Genomic DNA, 14,173 nt, shown 5'->3' with positions numbered 1-14,173 from the left:
TATAATATAATATAATATATATAATTCTGCACCTCTGAGCAACGTTTTTCTTTCACTGGTGAGGCATGAAATGGTTGGATTTTTCCAATGAGATGCATGGCAAAATGAAGCTGTTGTCTGTAAAGCTGCATCTACCGTATCTTTTCCACAGCATAAATAAACTGTTTGAGGAGGTGAGGGAAGAGCCCTTTCCAACCCTCAGTCAGTGTAATGGTGCTCATAAGGGTTTCTGGCTTAAACCAGGACTAAAACAGGAATAGTTTTTTAATAGAATGCTCTGTTTTTCTAGATAACAGAAGTGGTCCGTGTCCTGTCTAGTTTTGATTTCAGGTGGTGGAAAAATAAGAAACAAAATGAAACCCTTCCGAAGTGTCTGTCTGTTCAAGAGCCTCCTTGCCAGTTGCTACCATCACCATCAACTTCACAGCTGTCTCCTCCCTCCTGTTGCAAAGAGGATAGGTTATGTGGTGGGACTGCACAACTGTGGATTTTGGAGGCCAAAATCTTTCCTGGACACTGCTGGATTCACTCTGTCTTTTACCAGTCACCATAGGAAAAACCATCGGGATTCTCGAGCTCTGTGGAAGCATGAGGCTGTGCAGAAGTACCTGGAGACTCTAAGCAAGGAATACCAGCAGGTCACTCATCTCTTAAATGCTGACTCTGTAAATGACTTTGAGCAGAGAACCCTGAGGAGAAGATGTGCTGACCTGTCCCCCATTGCAGCTGCATTTCAGGAAATCAGGGAGGCTGAAAGAGAAGCTCAGGAGTTGGAAGCTATGTGCAGAGGTAAGGAGAACACATCTACTTACTTGTTTCAAACCAGGAGCTTCGCTTGCAGTAAACTTCATTGACCAGCCTTTGAGGAAAGCTTTTAAATAAGCCACACCAGCCGTGGTCCTGCCTGCTTGTGTGCTGCTAGGGCTTTCTGCATCCAGCCACATTCTCCCATTTTTCATCTCACCTCATATCAGTTTCAGGTCCTAATGGAGCCAACCTGGGAGAACAGCGACCGTCTGGAAGCCCAGGGCTATTCATCTAGCAGAAAGAGTTTGGAAATACTTGTTATAATGTTTCTTTATAGAACTGAGAGTAGTGTGAACTGAAGCAATAATATTTAGCAAGCCTAGTACATTAGATAGATGCAGACTTCACCGGTGTCATTTAAAATGGGATTCCATCTAGCCAGTTCATTGATGCTTACTGAGCAAAAGATGTGAACTTTCATTAGGCCCTGAATTGTCAGCTTCCAATTTAAATGGCAAAACCTAATACTTTTTTGAAAATATTTGAGGAGTCCTTCAAGGAATAAAAATTGATGGTTGTCTAAGAAGCTGCTGCTTTTCAATACTATGCTACAGTAGAAGTTGGGATAACACAGAATTTAAAATCATCACTGTTTTTGATACCGTTCAAGAATAAGAAAGTACACAGGGAGTGAAATAATGGAAAATAATAAGCGGTGCAACATTTTGAGAAAGAAGTGTTGTTAAAAGTGTGAGGGGGTATACACAGTAGGAAAAGAAAGATATTGCTGATTCTGCTACACCAGTGAGTATTAAGTCAAGAAAGGGAAACATTGGCCTGGAGAGAATGGGGCTACATTAAAGAGGTGGAGCAAGGGAAAGCAACGGAGAGGAGAAGTGAGTAGGCAGTGGTATAAATGGCGGAGGATGAAAGTTCACAGTGCTATTCAGAGAGCACCAAGGGATGTTGACAGAGCAGTAAAAGCCATATTGAAATAAAGCTGGTAAATTTGGAATATATCCAAGAACAGAGATTCTGCAGCCTCTCTGAGCCCCTCTTCCACTGTCTGACCACCCTTAGGGTGAAAATAGTTTTCCTAATATCTAGTCAGAATTTCCCATATTCCAATTTATGTCTCCTTTTATCATGATATACAGAGTCTGTCTCCATCTTTCGATGTCTTTCTGTTAGGTAGTTGTACACTACAATAAAACCTCCCCTCCCTCTGCTTTTTGTAAGGCTGAGCAAACACATTTTTCTCTGCCCCTTCTCATACGTCCTTTGCTCCAGCCCTTGACCATCTTGGTGGTTCTCAACTAGACCCACTCCAGCGTTTCCATGCCCTTCTTGTACTGGGAAGCTCAGACCTGGACATGGTACTCTAGGCTGCGGTCTCACGTGCTGAAGAGAGGGGAAGGCAATCTCCTTAAGCAAAGCAGCATTGAATTAAGGTCACCCACATCCTCATGACTTGCATCCATAACTCCCACATCTCAGTGATCTCTTGAATAGCAAGAGACAGAAGGTTAGAAACCTCGTTATTATCATCGTACTGTTATTTGTAGTGCTCACCTTAATGGGTTGCCTACAAATTGTTGAGTAATGGGTGTTCTTGGGCAAGTCTAGAAACAAAACATTTTGTTGCATGAAAAACTGTAGTAAGGGAAACTGAGGCACTTCTTGCCTGCAGGTACGTTTTTGACGTGTTTTGTCAAATCCATTTGTGGATTTGCCAATCTGTGTGACAGACCCATCAGTATCACTGAGAGTGAGTAACTGTCAGGTGGGATTGGCATCTATTTGATGCAGACTTTGAGCCATAAGGTAGAGATTTAGAGGTAAGATATCTGCTCCTCTTCCAGAACACCTGAAAAGTATCATCATTTAGTTAGCAACATGCACCCTGGCCTGGGCTGCTCTTATTTGATGTTCCATGCTGGCAAAATGCACTTGCAAGCTTTTATGTGCTGCCATGCGTGTGTTTGTGTTACAGTTTCTCTTCTGTATTACAGTTTGGTCTCAGCTAGGTGAGACTGGCTAACATCTGTTCCTGTTGTTGGAATTTAGAGCTGGACAACAGAGATGAGAAACAACTTCTAGAGCTTGCCTTAGAAGAGAAGGAAACCTTGGATAGAAAAATCAGCACATTGTGCAGAAAGGTGAGCCTGAGGTAAAATTATATGGCTTTGGAAAGAAAGTTGTCAGAAAAATGTTCTTTTGTGATCCTACCAGTAGTTTCTGACACTTGCATTTAATGAAACAGAAGTCCAGCTTGTCTATTCTCCCTGGAAAGAAGTGGCAACATTAATTATTAGTAGGCTTCTTACTGAGTTGTGTCTTAGCAGCTTATTATTCTGGTCATTTTGGCTTGCTTGCTTGTCTGTCTGCAAATGCTGAAGGGGATTGAAAAAAACGGTGGGTCTGTGCTATTGAGACCTGACGTGACATCCTGGTAACTGCTTGTGGCAGCAGAGCATCCGTTCCTGAAATATTTCTGACTGGAACCTGCGGTCTTTCATTGTCTCTTCAGCTGACAGGACCCCATGAGCAGGGAAATTAATTATGAGCAGAGAAGCTGAAATGATTCAGTGGAGAGCTCTATGTTTGGGCTCATTTCTGTGTTTGGATTGAGATAATATGAAATGGGACTTTCTGAAAAATAAGATTAATGCAAAGATTGGCTGGGTTCTAGCTAATAACTTTGCGTTCATAGGTAGTTGGGGCTGGAGTTGTTGACCTGGCACCTGACTTTGCAAGATCAAATTTTCAGCTACCTTTGCACCAGCATATACCATTTCCATTCCGAATACACTGAGTTTCAGTGGCTACTGGGCAGTTTTTCATCCTAGTTAATAGTTTGCCAGAAGAAATCAGTGGTTGTGGGTGCTCAAGTTGTGGCAATTGTGAAGGCTGGCTGTAAATTCGATTAAGGAGAGACACAGAGTCATGAAGGCGATAGTGACATTCCTTTTTTTTTTCCTTTTCAGCTTTTCCAGCTTCTAGTGCCAAAGGAAAAATATGATAGAAGTCCTGTCATATTGGAAGTGACAGCTGGCAGAACAACTGGAGGTCAGCAAAGTCCCCACAGTAAAGATTACTTCAAACCTCCATCCAACATTTTTAAACCTCTTACGGGTTATTCTTAATGCCTTTTTATACTTTAACTGTATGAAGTAATACTTTCTAAAGCAGGGTATCAGTCTCTCTAATGGCTGTGGTAAGAGCTGCAGCTAACTCTGAAAAGTGGTGGCTGCCACTTTGCGAGCTGCTGTTTATGTTGTAGCACCTTTGTATTTTTAGGAGACATCTGCCAGCAGTTCACTAAAGAAATGTTTGAGATGTACCAGAACTACGCGGACTACAAACGCTGGACCTTCGACGTTGTGAACTATACCCCAGCTGAGATAGGTACAGTAATTCTTCAGACATTGCACCAAGACAATGAAATTAAAAGCTGTGCTTCTGTGCTGTATTTGTCACACATCGCTTGTCTCTCTAGGTGGGTTGCATCACGCCGCTGCTCATATTTCGGGCAATGACGTCTACAGGCATCTGAAATATGAAGGAGGGACTCATCGAGTCCAGCGAATCCCTGAGACGGGCCTGTCGTCAAGAATGCAGCGTATTCACACGGGGACAATGTCAGTAATTGTCCTCCCTCAGCCAGAGGAGGTAAAGTGACTGCTAATTGGGATTGGGAGGTATCTCTGCTCACCCATTTTGGCATTGGAGTTGGTGTTGTTTAAAACCATGTCACTGTTACTGTTTGGGGATTTTATTGATCAACTCTGTACCAGTCCCAGCAAGTGAACCACAAGTTCCCTGCCTCTGGAAGTCTTTGAAAGTACAGAGTCCGTGGCTCTGCACCTTACATGTTTAAATGGGTCATCAGAAGCAACTTTGCAGACATTTGCTGTTGCCTGAAATGGCACGTAAATCAATGATCGTTTCAGTGAGTATTCCTGCCCCAGCACTCACAGAGCTGACTGCTATGACTCTGCCAATTTTAAATTATGCTATGTATTGAGACAAGGAATATGTCCAAGAAAATATTCGGTGTTGCATAGCAATGCAGGTCCTTGTGAGTTTTTTTGTTTCATTTAAATTACTGGTGTCCTTTGTTAAATCAAGGACAGTCTGCTTTGAATTGAATGAGCGGCTGTGTTGGCTGGTCTTGCTGATACCAACAGGTCTCACTTAAACCAGCAGTTTACACACAAAATAAATAAAACCAAATCCTGTAGGCTTTCCCTGCTCATTCTCTTGCTTCCCTGTAATGTTTTCCTTGCAACATTGATCAGATCTGGATGTTCCTTTCCCGTCCACTGAGCTCAAACTGTGATCCAGGTCATCATGGACTTGTATTTCCAGTGCTGCAATCCTTACTTGGGTCTGAATGCACATGCTTTTTCCTCAGATGTTTTTAAGCAGCGTTGCAAGAATCATTCAGGTTTGATTCATGGACAAGATCTGTGGACTGCTGTTTAGAAGTAGGTTTTGATTATTTGGTAATTTCTTAGTCTCCTTGCCAAAGCAAGGGGTTTTACAAAAAGCTGATGGTTTGGTTTTGTTTCATACACACACATACCTTGTTTTGGGAAGGACCTGGAGTAAGAGTTCGAAAAAATAAGTGAAATATTTAAAGCATCACTTGCTTTGCAGAGGTATTTGACATTGCATTTTTTAAAAGTATAATAATTATAGCTGTTACTCAGGAACCGTTGTAAGGGAGCAGCTTTTTGAGAGGTGATTTTTTTGACACCAAGTGTTACTGACAGTCAAAATATTTCTAGAATGAGCAGAAAGTAGTGATTTTCTTTGATTCTAGGTTGACGTTAAAGTGGATCCCAAAGATCTGCGTATCGATACATTCAGGGCCAAAGGAGCGGGAGGGCAACACGTTAACAAAACTGACAGTGCTGTGAGAATTGTCCACCTTCCCACAGGTAAGCCTGGCTGTATTTCATACTTGTAGTGACCCTGGATCTGTGTCCTGAAGAGAAAGCTTCTGATCCTGCAAGTTGTCTCTCAAGAGTTTGAAGTGTTGGGCCTTATACCAAAAAAAGGAAGTGGCCTCTTCTTGTTCTGCCCCTCTTTCAGCAAGGCAGAGCAGAAGAGGGCTCTGTACCAGTGGCACAATGGTCAGCAAGTTGCTATGATGCCAGTTTTGTCTTCAGAGGGAGTGCTTGATGAACACACGGCCTTTGAAGGATGAAAGAACAAATGGAGGCTGACAGGGATGGGATGGGATGGAAGATGTAGATAATTTATGCTGTGTGCTCTGTGCCCTCAGGAATAATGGCCACTGGCAGCTGAGGGTGCACTTTGCCCTGCTGGAACCTGTGTAGTTATAAGCCTGAGAAAGGAGACCTGAAGGTTTTCATTCAGTACTAGAAAATGCTGTCACACGTTGAATAGGAAGGAAAATGTGTACTGATGGGAAGGTAGTGTCTATACTGGACTGCTCTCTCTTTCTCAGGATTTGTTTTTATTGACATTCAGTGGGCTTCTATCTGTCCAGATGCAGCATCGCTTTAGGCACGGGAAATTCCAGTGGTGACTTGAAAACAGCTGTTTCCTATATGCCTTTTTATTTCAGAAATCAAATGAGAAGTAAAAATAAGTACTGAAATTCTTTTCAAGAGCTTTATTTCACCTTATTTCATTATTCATAATTAAGTTCAAGACTCTCCAGTATTGTTTAGACACCATTTTCTGTTAGAATAATGAATTATCCGGTTTCCAAGAGGTTATCTAGACCAAGATTTTAGAAACTTGTATTGCACTGTTTTAAACATGCTTTTATAGGCTGTGCAAATTACATTTTTAACAAGTGACAGCTAATTAGAGTGAACCTGTTTTTCTGAAGGCAATATCAGAACCTCGTTTGCTTCATGAATTTTTAAAATATCCTTGACTTTTCTGTAGCACTGAGCAAAACCCCTGGTGCAGCTGTGAAGAGTTTAAAAGCAGACTGATGGTTCTGACCAGTGTGTTTGCCCTACAAGCCAGCTCTGGAAGGTTTCATTTGCCCAATGTGTTAGAATTAATGTAGCTTGATTGTGCTTTGTTATAATGGGCTTTTGCTCTGCGCTCTCTTGAACCCCTCTGTAAAGGACTGGCGGTGGAGTGCCAGCAGGAGCGATCGCAGCAGCTGAACAAGGACATCGCTCTGCGGACGCTGCGAGCGAAGCTGTACCAGCAGATCATTGAAAAACAGCTGAGTCAAGAGCAGAACGCCCGAAAACTGCAGGTGAGAGCGTGCGAGTGCTGAAACTGGGGAGGGTGCTGTGCTGCAGCTTTGTTTCTGGTCCGAGTGACAGAGCAAGTGAGCGTGTGTGTGTCTAACCAGGTGTGCTTACAAAGGAGAATCTTGTATATTAAGCTGGTAAGTCTGCTTTAGGATGGTAAGTCTGTTTTTTACTTATCCCAGTTCAGTGCTAGTGTAGACTTCTCAGCAATGAAAAAGGGACATCAACTGTAGCTGGAAAGAAAAGAGTCAAAAGAGCAGCTGGAATTACCCAAAAGGCAACACTCAACATCAGGTGCTGAATCCCTGCATTAAGGCGAGAGTTAGACAAATAGTGTCGGTTAAAAGATATTTTCAATCAAAACTAGGATCAGAAGTTCTCCAACCTGTTTCTAAACCAGAGTAGTTGATAAGAACATACAGAGCTTTTGAAAGAAACAAGTGTGTGAACAATCTTGCCACTTTGCAGTTAGGTAACAGTTCATTTGCTACGGTTTAGGTAACACTTTAAGGAAGAAGCAGCTTCCATAAGTGAGTTACCTCAAGTTATGCTGCAAAGTGTGCTTTTCCCTTGAAATACGCTGTCATTCTTTTTCTGTTCTTTGAGTATTTTGCCATTTGTGGTGCAAACTTCAGCAGTGATCGACAGGAATAAAAACACTTCATATTTACACAATTATTCAGTACTCTAAAGTTTCCAGCTTAGCTACTTAAGCACTAATTTCAGGTTGCATCTAAGTGTGTTGTTCCTGCAGATTATTAACTCAGTCATTGTAAGCAGCGAGCCATTTATCTTTTATCTTTGATTTTAGCGTGAGAGCCTGCAAAGCTACGTAAAGGACTTAGATGTACATTTATATGAATACTACCAAAAATCAGACACAAGTAGATTACCTTTCCTAATGCTTCAGAATTTATTCAGTAAATTCCTTGTTTTGAAATGTTCATGTTGGGTGCAGATGAAATTTTCAAAAAAGGTCCATTGAAGCAGACACCTATTTCTCTAAGCAGTTTTTAGCATTTAATTCTCCATTTTAATACAGACTTAAACCACAATGCGACATTGGGAGTTCTGTTTTAAAACTTAGAACTGCTTGCACTCTTGCACTTCACCACTAGAGGACTGCTCTTCGTATTCCTGATTTCTTTCGGACAGCCAGACATCAGTGGATCTGCTTTGCCACACGTTTTCTGTGTTGCTTCTGTTATTACTGGTTCCTACTCTCATTATTTTTCGTGGGAGCTACAACCCCCTGAGAAAGAAAAGCAGTCATATTTTTGAACTAAGGACATGTATAGACATATCTCTTGCCTTACAGGACTTTTAAGAGTCGTAATTCTTCCAGCTACAGAGGTGGGAAAGTAGTGTGCTGGAGGATGTTAAAACTTGGACTGGGATAGAGAATAATACAGTTCAGTAATGCCACGTTATTATAAAAACCCCGTATGAGAAGCCAGTGACTGGTTTGTAGGTGCAACAGGCTGATCCATTGAAGTTTTTTATATTTTAGAGTCATATTTGATTTTTTTAAAAACATAATGTAGTAGAATTTGTTTTTTTGCTGCTTCACTACAGTTAGGAACGAGAGCCCAGGCAGAGAGAATTCGTACTTACAACTTCACCCAGGACAGAGTCACTGACCACAGGATCTCCTATGATGCACGCAACATCAAGGTAATGGTTGCTTTTGAGAGTTTTTAAAGTTAGATACTTCTGTGTGCCATAAGAAGAAAAAATAAACTTGGTGAAAACAATATATGAGGATATCAGAAAGCCAGTTGTGCTCTGACAGAATGTTGTAGATTTAGAGTTAAAACTTCCTTTTCTGCTGTGTTGTAGAGTAGTGTTAAAGATGACTGGCATAGGCCATAACTGACTGGCCTGCTTCTCTGTGTATTTTTCTCCTACTATATAAGTGAGAAATTATCAAGAGCGTAGTCCTCATTTGAGAACTCTGTGAGTCCCTTGGCCAAACTGGACAAGTGAAATTTCGGATTTGTGAAGCTTACTACAGCCAAAAGAAAAAGCTGTCAAGAAGGACTTTTTTTTAGTTAGGCCAAGTCCTTCCTTCACCCCTTAATGCTGGAGTGAAGAAAAACATTTCTTTAGTTTGCCTTACAAGCCACAGTTGTAAGAAACTGAAACGGGGTGCTTTCATTTTAAGACTACCTGATATTTTATTTCTGAGTGAATCTCTACATATGGCTTGAATCTTATTTATTTGTTGGGTTTTCTTACAGGGAAAATGGATTTTTGTGCATTAAATTTATGAAAAATGCTTTGAATTTTAGGACAAAATTTAGGGTGACCCTTCACTAGGGGTCTTAGGTACCCAGTTTACTGTAAGTGCTGCTGCATGAGAAGCAGCACTTTTCGAACTGTACAGATGTCCTGGGTAACCTCAAAGAAGACAGGGCATGCTGAGTGTGGAATGGTTCATATTTAGTGGAGTGGGGAATAGTTACACAAATAGCAGAGTGACAGAGGATGGGAAGAAGCTCCATGGCTGTATAAAAATGACTTTTGTTAGTCAAGCTTTTCAGTTGTTTACTGTTGGAGCTCGTTACTTTCCTGGAGTGAAACTGAAACCATGAACAGCCTGACAAAGTCAGTTAAGCTTCACTTGCAAAACAAACCAGTTCTTGACATGAGCAGCAGTATTTGAATTAGAGCCTTCAGTCCTTGGTGGTTCTTACTAGGGGATTTTCCTGTAAATGCTTGGATTACGTGAAAGCACTCAGGAAGGCACCAGTGGCTCCTTTGGTTGCTGCCAGAAGCGATGTCCTTTTCACAGGAGCAGCAGAAGTCGCTGCTGTGCACCACACCGCGTTACGTTCACACAGGGAGCCACAAAGGCGAGAGAGTGGATGCACCGACCAGACCCCAGGCAAAGTGGAGCATTCCAGGAGCTCCCTCTCTGGGTAGTCAGTATTTCAGAATAACACCGCTGTACGCTCAGTGATGCTTCTGCCTGTTATTTTTCTCATAGGAAATCCTAAGTGGGAAAGAAGCACTGGATAAGTTAATCAACAGACTACTGGAGTTCGCAGAGATTGAGGCTGTCACCGAGTACCTGGAAAATTTACAGAGATTAGAAGGAGGCTGCTGAAGACCTTGCGTGGAGCTAAAGCAGAAACATGTTTGGTACCAAAATAAAACAGATGCGTTTATTGGACGATGGATTGATTAAAATCTATGCCTCTGTTTTTCAGTGTGTGATACTACTTTTTCTATATTGTGGTGCAAATGGGTTGAATTAGTGACAGCACATACCTTCTGTCTTGGCAGCAAGGCTTTGTTGAGCTGGTCCTTGACAATATTACAGCTGCAAAGATACAGAGTCGTGGTGATGGAGCAGAAGAAATGCCACACAGTGCACATTTTGGTTTGGGTGTGGAAAGTGTCCCTCTCCAGGTGAAAGAACCTAAGCTCCCCTAACATAGTCTAGAATCTGGCCTCATGAATACTACTTATTTTTATCCATTGATTTGGTCCCTTAAAAATCACTCTGTATTACAGTGCTTTATTTTTTTAGAGTGAGTATACAAAAGCAAAGGGAGCAATCCCAGGCAAGAGGCCAAAATCTTAAGTGAGAGAAGCTCGCCAGCTTTCTTCCAGCCATTCCTGGGTCAGCTTAGGGCGGGTCAGGACCACGTGCTGCCATGGAGTGTAAACGCACATGTTCCTGTTTCAAATTAGGTTGATGAGATTCTGGAAGGAGTTCAGCAGTGATAATGGGCAGCTCCCTGCTTCTTGGCATTTTAGCCTGCATTTTAGCAGATCAGGTAGCTCTGGAATTCAGTTTCTGCCTTGATGTCTTTGGGAACGTGTGCCTGTCCCCTGAGGGTGATCCAGATATCATCTATAGAGCAGCTTGGCTTTTGTAGGACTCGCGTTGATGTTTTCAGTGAAGCGCATGTTGTGCAGTTGGTTTTGATACGCAGCGATGCAGGAATGCACACATGTAACGTTACACAAAAATATGGATGTGCTCTGCTGAACTGGGTTGATTTGCCAGATCATGGTGTTCTCTTTTTATCCTGCTCTCCCCAGGTTATTACGACAGTATCAATAACAAACAGCAGTTTTAACTTTATTCAGCTACATCAAGAAAGGCAGAAGTACCAGAAAGCAAGCAGGAAAACTATACTCAGTTTTTCAGTTCTGGAATTATTTTTCGATTCTTTTCTGTGTTTGCCCATTCTTATCAGCAAGCTTTGACATTTTCTGACTTGCTTCCAACACTTTAATTACAAAGGCTTTTGGTTGGGGTTTTTTTGTTTGGTTCTTTTTTTTAAAATGTGTAGCTCAGTGAGGAAACATTGCCATGCAATTTAAGAGTCATCTGCACACTTGAACTTTGACTTCTTGCAGTAAGCAGTTCAGAAAAGGCCTCCAGGAACATAGCAGCTCCGCTTATACTTACGCAGTGCTGGCAGACTGGCAATAACTAACATGATCAGCTGCAATAGGAGAGTATCCAGTGAACATGGTTATCCAGTTACCATGTTCACTTTCAGGATGCAAACCAATTTCTTTTATTAATTATATATCTTGAACGATCTTAGACATTTCTTACAAAGTATGTGTTTTAAATTAGCAGATTGCACTTCTTGGATTAGTTAATGCCTATTAAGTTCTTCACTATGAAAAATTACTGAAACACTTAAAAAATGAACTTCACTTACATTACTGCAAGAAAGATGGGTCATGTTTTCACTGCAGGACCTTAGGGATGTTTGCAACAAGGTTAATTAATTATCTGCAGCCTTTATTTGTTGTTGGTAGTTTGTGCAGAGTGATAAGAAAGGGGAAAGCAGCAGGCAGCTAGCTCCTCTTAATTTTAGATGTCACCAGTTGCAGACATGGAAATTTAGCAGCTAAATCACAGAACGGTTTGAGTTGGAAGAGACCTTTAAAGCTCATCTGGTCCAACCCCCCTGCCGTGGGCAGGGACACCTCCACCAGACCTGGCTGCCCAAAGCCCTGTCCAACCTGGCCTTGAACACTTCCAGGAAGGGGGCATCCTGGACTGTGTTTGTGCTTGGGATTGCCCCAACCAATGCTTTCTCCCAGCCTGTTCCAGGGCCCTCTGAAGGACCCTTGATTTACAAAGCCCATCCAGCAATCGCTCCTACCTGTATATGAGACAGCAAAATATGGCTACGCTCAGTTATGACACAGAATTTGACACAGAGCAGACCCCCTTATACAGGAGGTCCTTGCCTGTAGCGCGGTTTTCCTAAAACCAGGTATATTTGCTTCTCCTCATTAAGAGCATTATATGAAGCAATGCTTTCTCCCACACAAGGTACCTTACCTTGATTACTTTCATTTAATCATCAACAGAATCCACAAGGGAATGTCTCAAAAATCCTGGAATGACAAATGACTGCATTCACTTGAAGCAGCAAGCTGCTTGTTCTCTTTTAGCTAAAAGGAAGAAATAACCAAACACTGTTAGCAATGAAATGTATTTCCTGGTCTGGCAGAATTGTTTGCTTGGGTCATACCTTATTTTTTCTAGCTGCTTAGTACAGCTGAAGAGTATTTTTCCACTTTGTGAAAAAAGTTGCCAAAAGGTCACATTGACAGATTTTTTTTCAGTAAATTTTATGAAATAATTTACATGCATTCCCCACCTTTTAAAGTGTGTATATTTAACTCTCAGGGCATTGCTCGTCATTCTTAAGACCCACAAATACGAAGACTACTGCATCCAATCTGTTACCATCAGCAAGTTTATGTATTCAGCTCTATTCTAAATGTTACTAAGTAGTAACTATAGCAAACCTTACCTGACCTCTGTGAAGAATTTTAAAATTATAATTTTAACCCAGGTCATCTGTTAACTCATAGTTGATGCACACAATAAGACAATTTCCATTGACTGCTTAAGGCACTACTGGAACGCACCCAGACATTACACTGGCGACCACAAAGTAAAACATATTTATTTTAAGAAATATTTCCATATTTACATACCTATTTTGGTTTATATTTACCCTGGGCTCCATTTTTAACAGGACATGTGCCCAGAAATCTCTCAGGTTGTCCTAAAAGCCTTGAATAGATGAACCACGGCAAAACAGATTGTTCAAATGGAAGCTTTATTTGGTATTTTCATATAAACTCCACTTCAAGAGCTTGCAATATTTTGTAATTGCAACTGAGAAGCTGTTACAGAGAAACCAGCTGTTTAACTCTGCCGACAATACTTACAAACTGAAACAAGTGCTTTTCAATCACCCCGCTGTTCGTCGCTATCTTCAGTTAAACAAGCCATTAGAACCCAGTGTCTTCAGCCCTGGTCTGTATAACACTGTCTGCTGGTTTTTAACACAGGCCATTTCTGCTTTTACAAGTGAAATCAAACCTGCGTTTGCTGCCATTCTCTGGGAATCCTCCTGGGCAAATTTAGCCTTTTCCAGCTTATTATTTGCAACACTTTGTGCTTTGCACTGAAACTTCTACTCAAGCTATATCTCGAAACATTTCACAAAACTAGATTTGTTAATCACACGTATGGTTAACACGATTTCTAAGTTAAATAATTTAGCAGGTAGAAGGTAAGAGGACTGAAGAGGTAGATACGAGAGAGACTGAGGAGCTATGGCTGACACAGCAGAACCAAAGGGCTGCCACAGCAGATAGCAGAAGGTACAGACAGCTTTTGTACCAACACGCGAAAGGATTTAAGGGCTGCAAACCCTGTAGGAGGAATGGAATAAAATCTGTCTCAGGAAGGCAAACTATCTAGAAACTAAAAAGAGCACATGTGGTCGGTGTGGAAACAGCTTGCGTGTTGTCTGCAAATTGGTAAGGTTGGACTTCTTCAGGGCAGGACGCGAACAGGCAGCAGAAGCACTCGGCACAGGCTGGGATCTGGAAACATGGTGCCTACCCAAGACAACGTGAAGCTTTCCAAGATCTCAGCAGAGCGGGAGAGAAGGTAGAGGTGGATGCTAGAAAGGCGGCACAGCGGTGGTACGTAGATCTGCATATATGGGAATGCTGGAGGAAGACGGTTTGAGGGAGATAGCAACAGTAAGAAAAGTACTAAAAAGGGGAGGCACAACTCAAAAAGAAAATCAAGGAAACCAAGCAGCATGAAATAGTTTTTTTACTCCCTTTCTAAGATGCCAAAATATCACAGAATCACAGAACGTTAGGGA

At 41.7% G+C, this 14,173-nt stretch overlaps 1 protein-coding gene across 1 annotated transcript; it reads left to right on the top strand.

Moving 5' to 3' along the window:
• The first annotated feature begins 353 nt into the window (after positions 1-353).
• On the top strand, positions 354-10,209 carry MTRF1 (mitochondrial translational release factor 1). The gene is made up of 9 exons (XM_010186706.1): positions 354-789; positions 2,815-2,906; positions 3,735-3,816; positions 4,048-4,155; positions 4,247-4,419; positions 5,576-5,693; positions 6,864-7,000; positions 8,574-8,672; positions 9,988-10,209. Exons 1-9 carry the CDS (start codon positions 354-356, stop codon positions 10,105-10,107), a joined length of 1,365 nt encoding a protein of 454 aa, XP_010185008.1. The 3' UTR covers positions 10,108-10,209.
• The last annotated feature ends 3,964 nt before the right edge of the window (positions 10,210-14,173 follow it).

This window comes from Mesitornis unicolor, unplaced genomic scaffold (genome assembly GCF_000695765.1).
Source record: "Mesitornis unicolor isolate BGI_N332 unplaced genomic scaffold, ASM69576v1 scaffold53086, whole genome shotgun sequence".
NCBI classification, from domain to species: Eukaryota; Metazoa; Chordata; class Aves; order Mesitornithiformes; family Mesitornithidae; genus Mesitornis; species Mesitornis unicolor.
Note: the sequence above shows the minus strand (reverse complement) of the source record. Positions and strands in the feature narration are given on the sequence as shown.

Coding starts and splice junctions, on each gene's coding strand:
- MTRF1 (XM_010186706.1), top strand. CDS start 354: ATGAAACCCTTCCGAAGTGTCTGTCTGTTCAAGAGCCTCCTTGCCAGT. Junction 790..2,814: donor GTTGGAAGCTATGTGCAGAG/GTAAGGAGAACA, acceptor GTTGGAATTTAG/AGCTGGACAACAGAGATGAG. Junction 7,001..8,573: donor AGAACGCCCGAAAACTGCAG/GTGAGAGCGTGC, acceptor GCTTCACTACAG/TTAGGAACGAGAGCCCAGGC.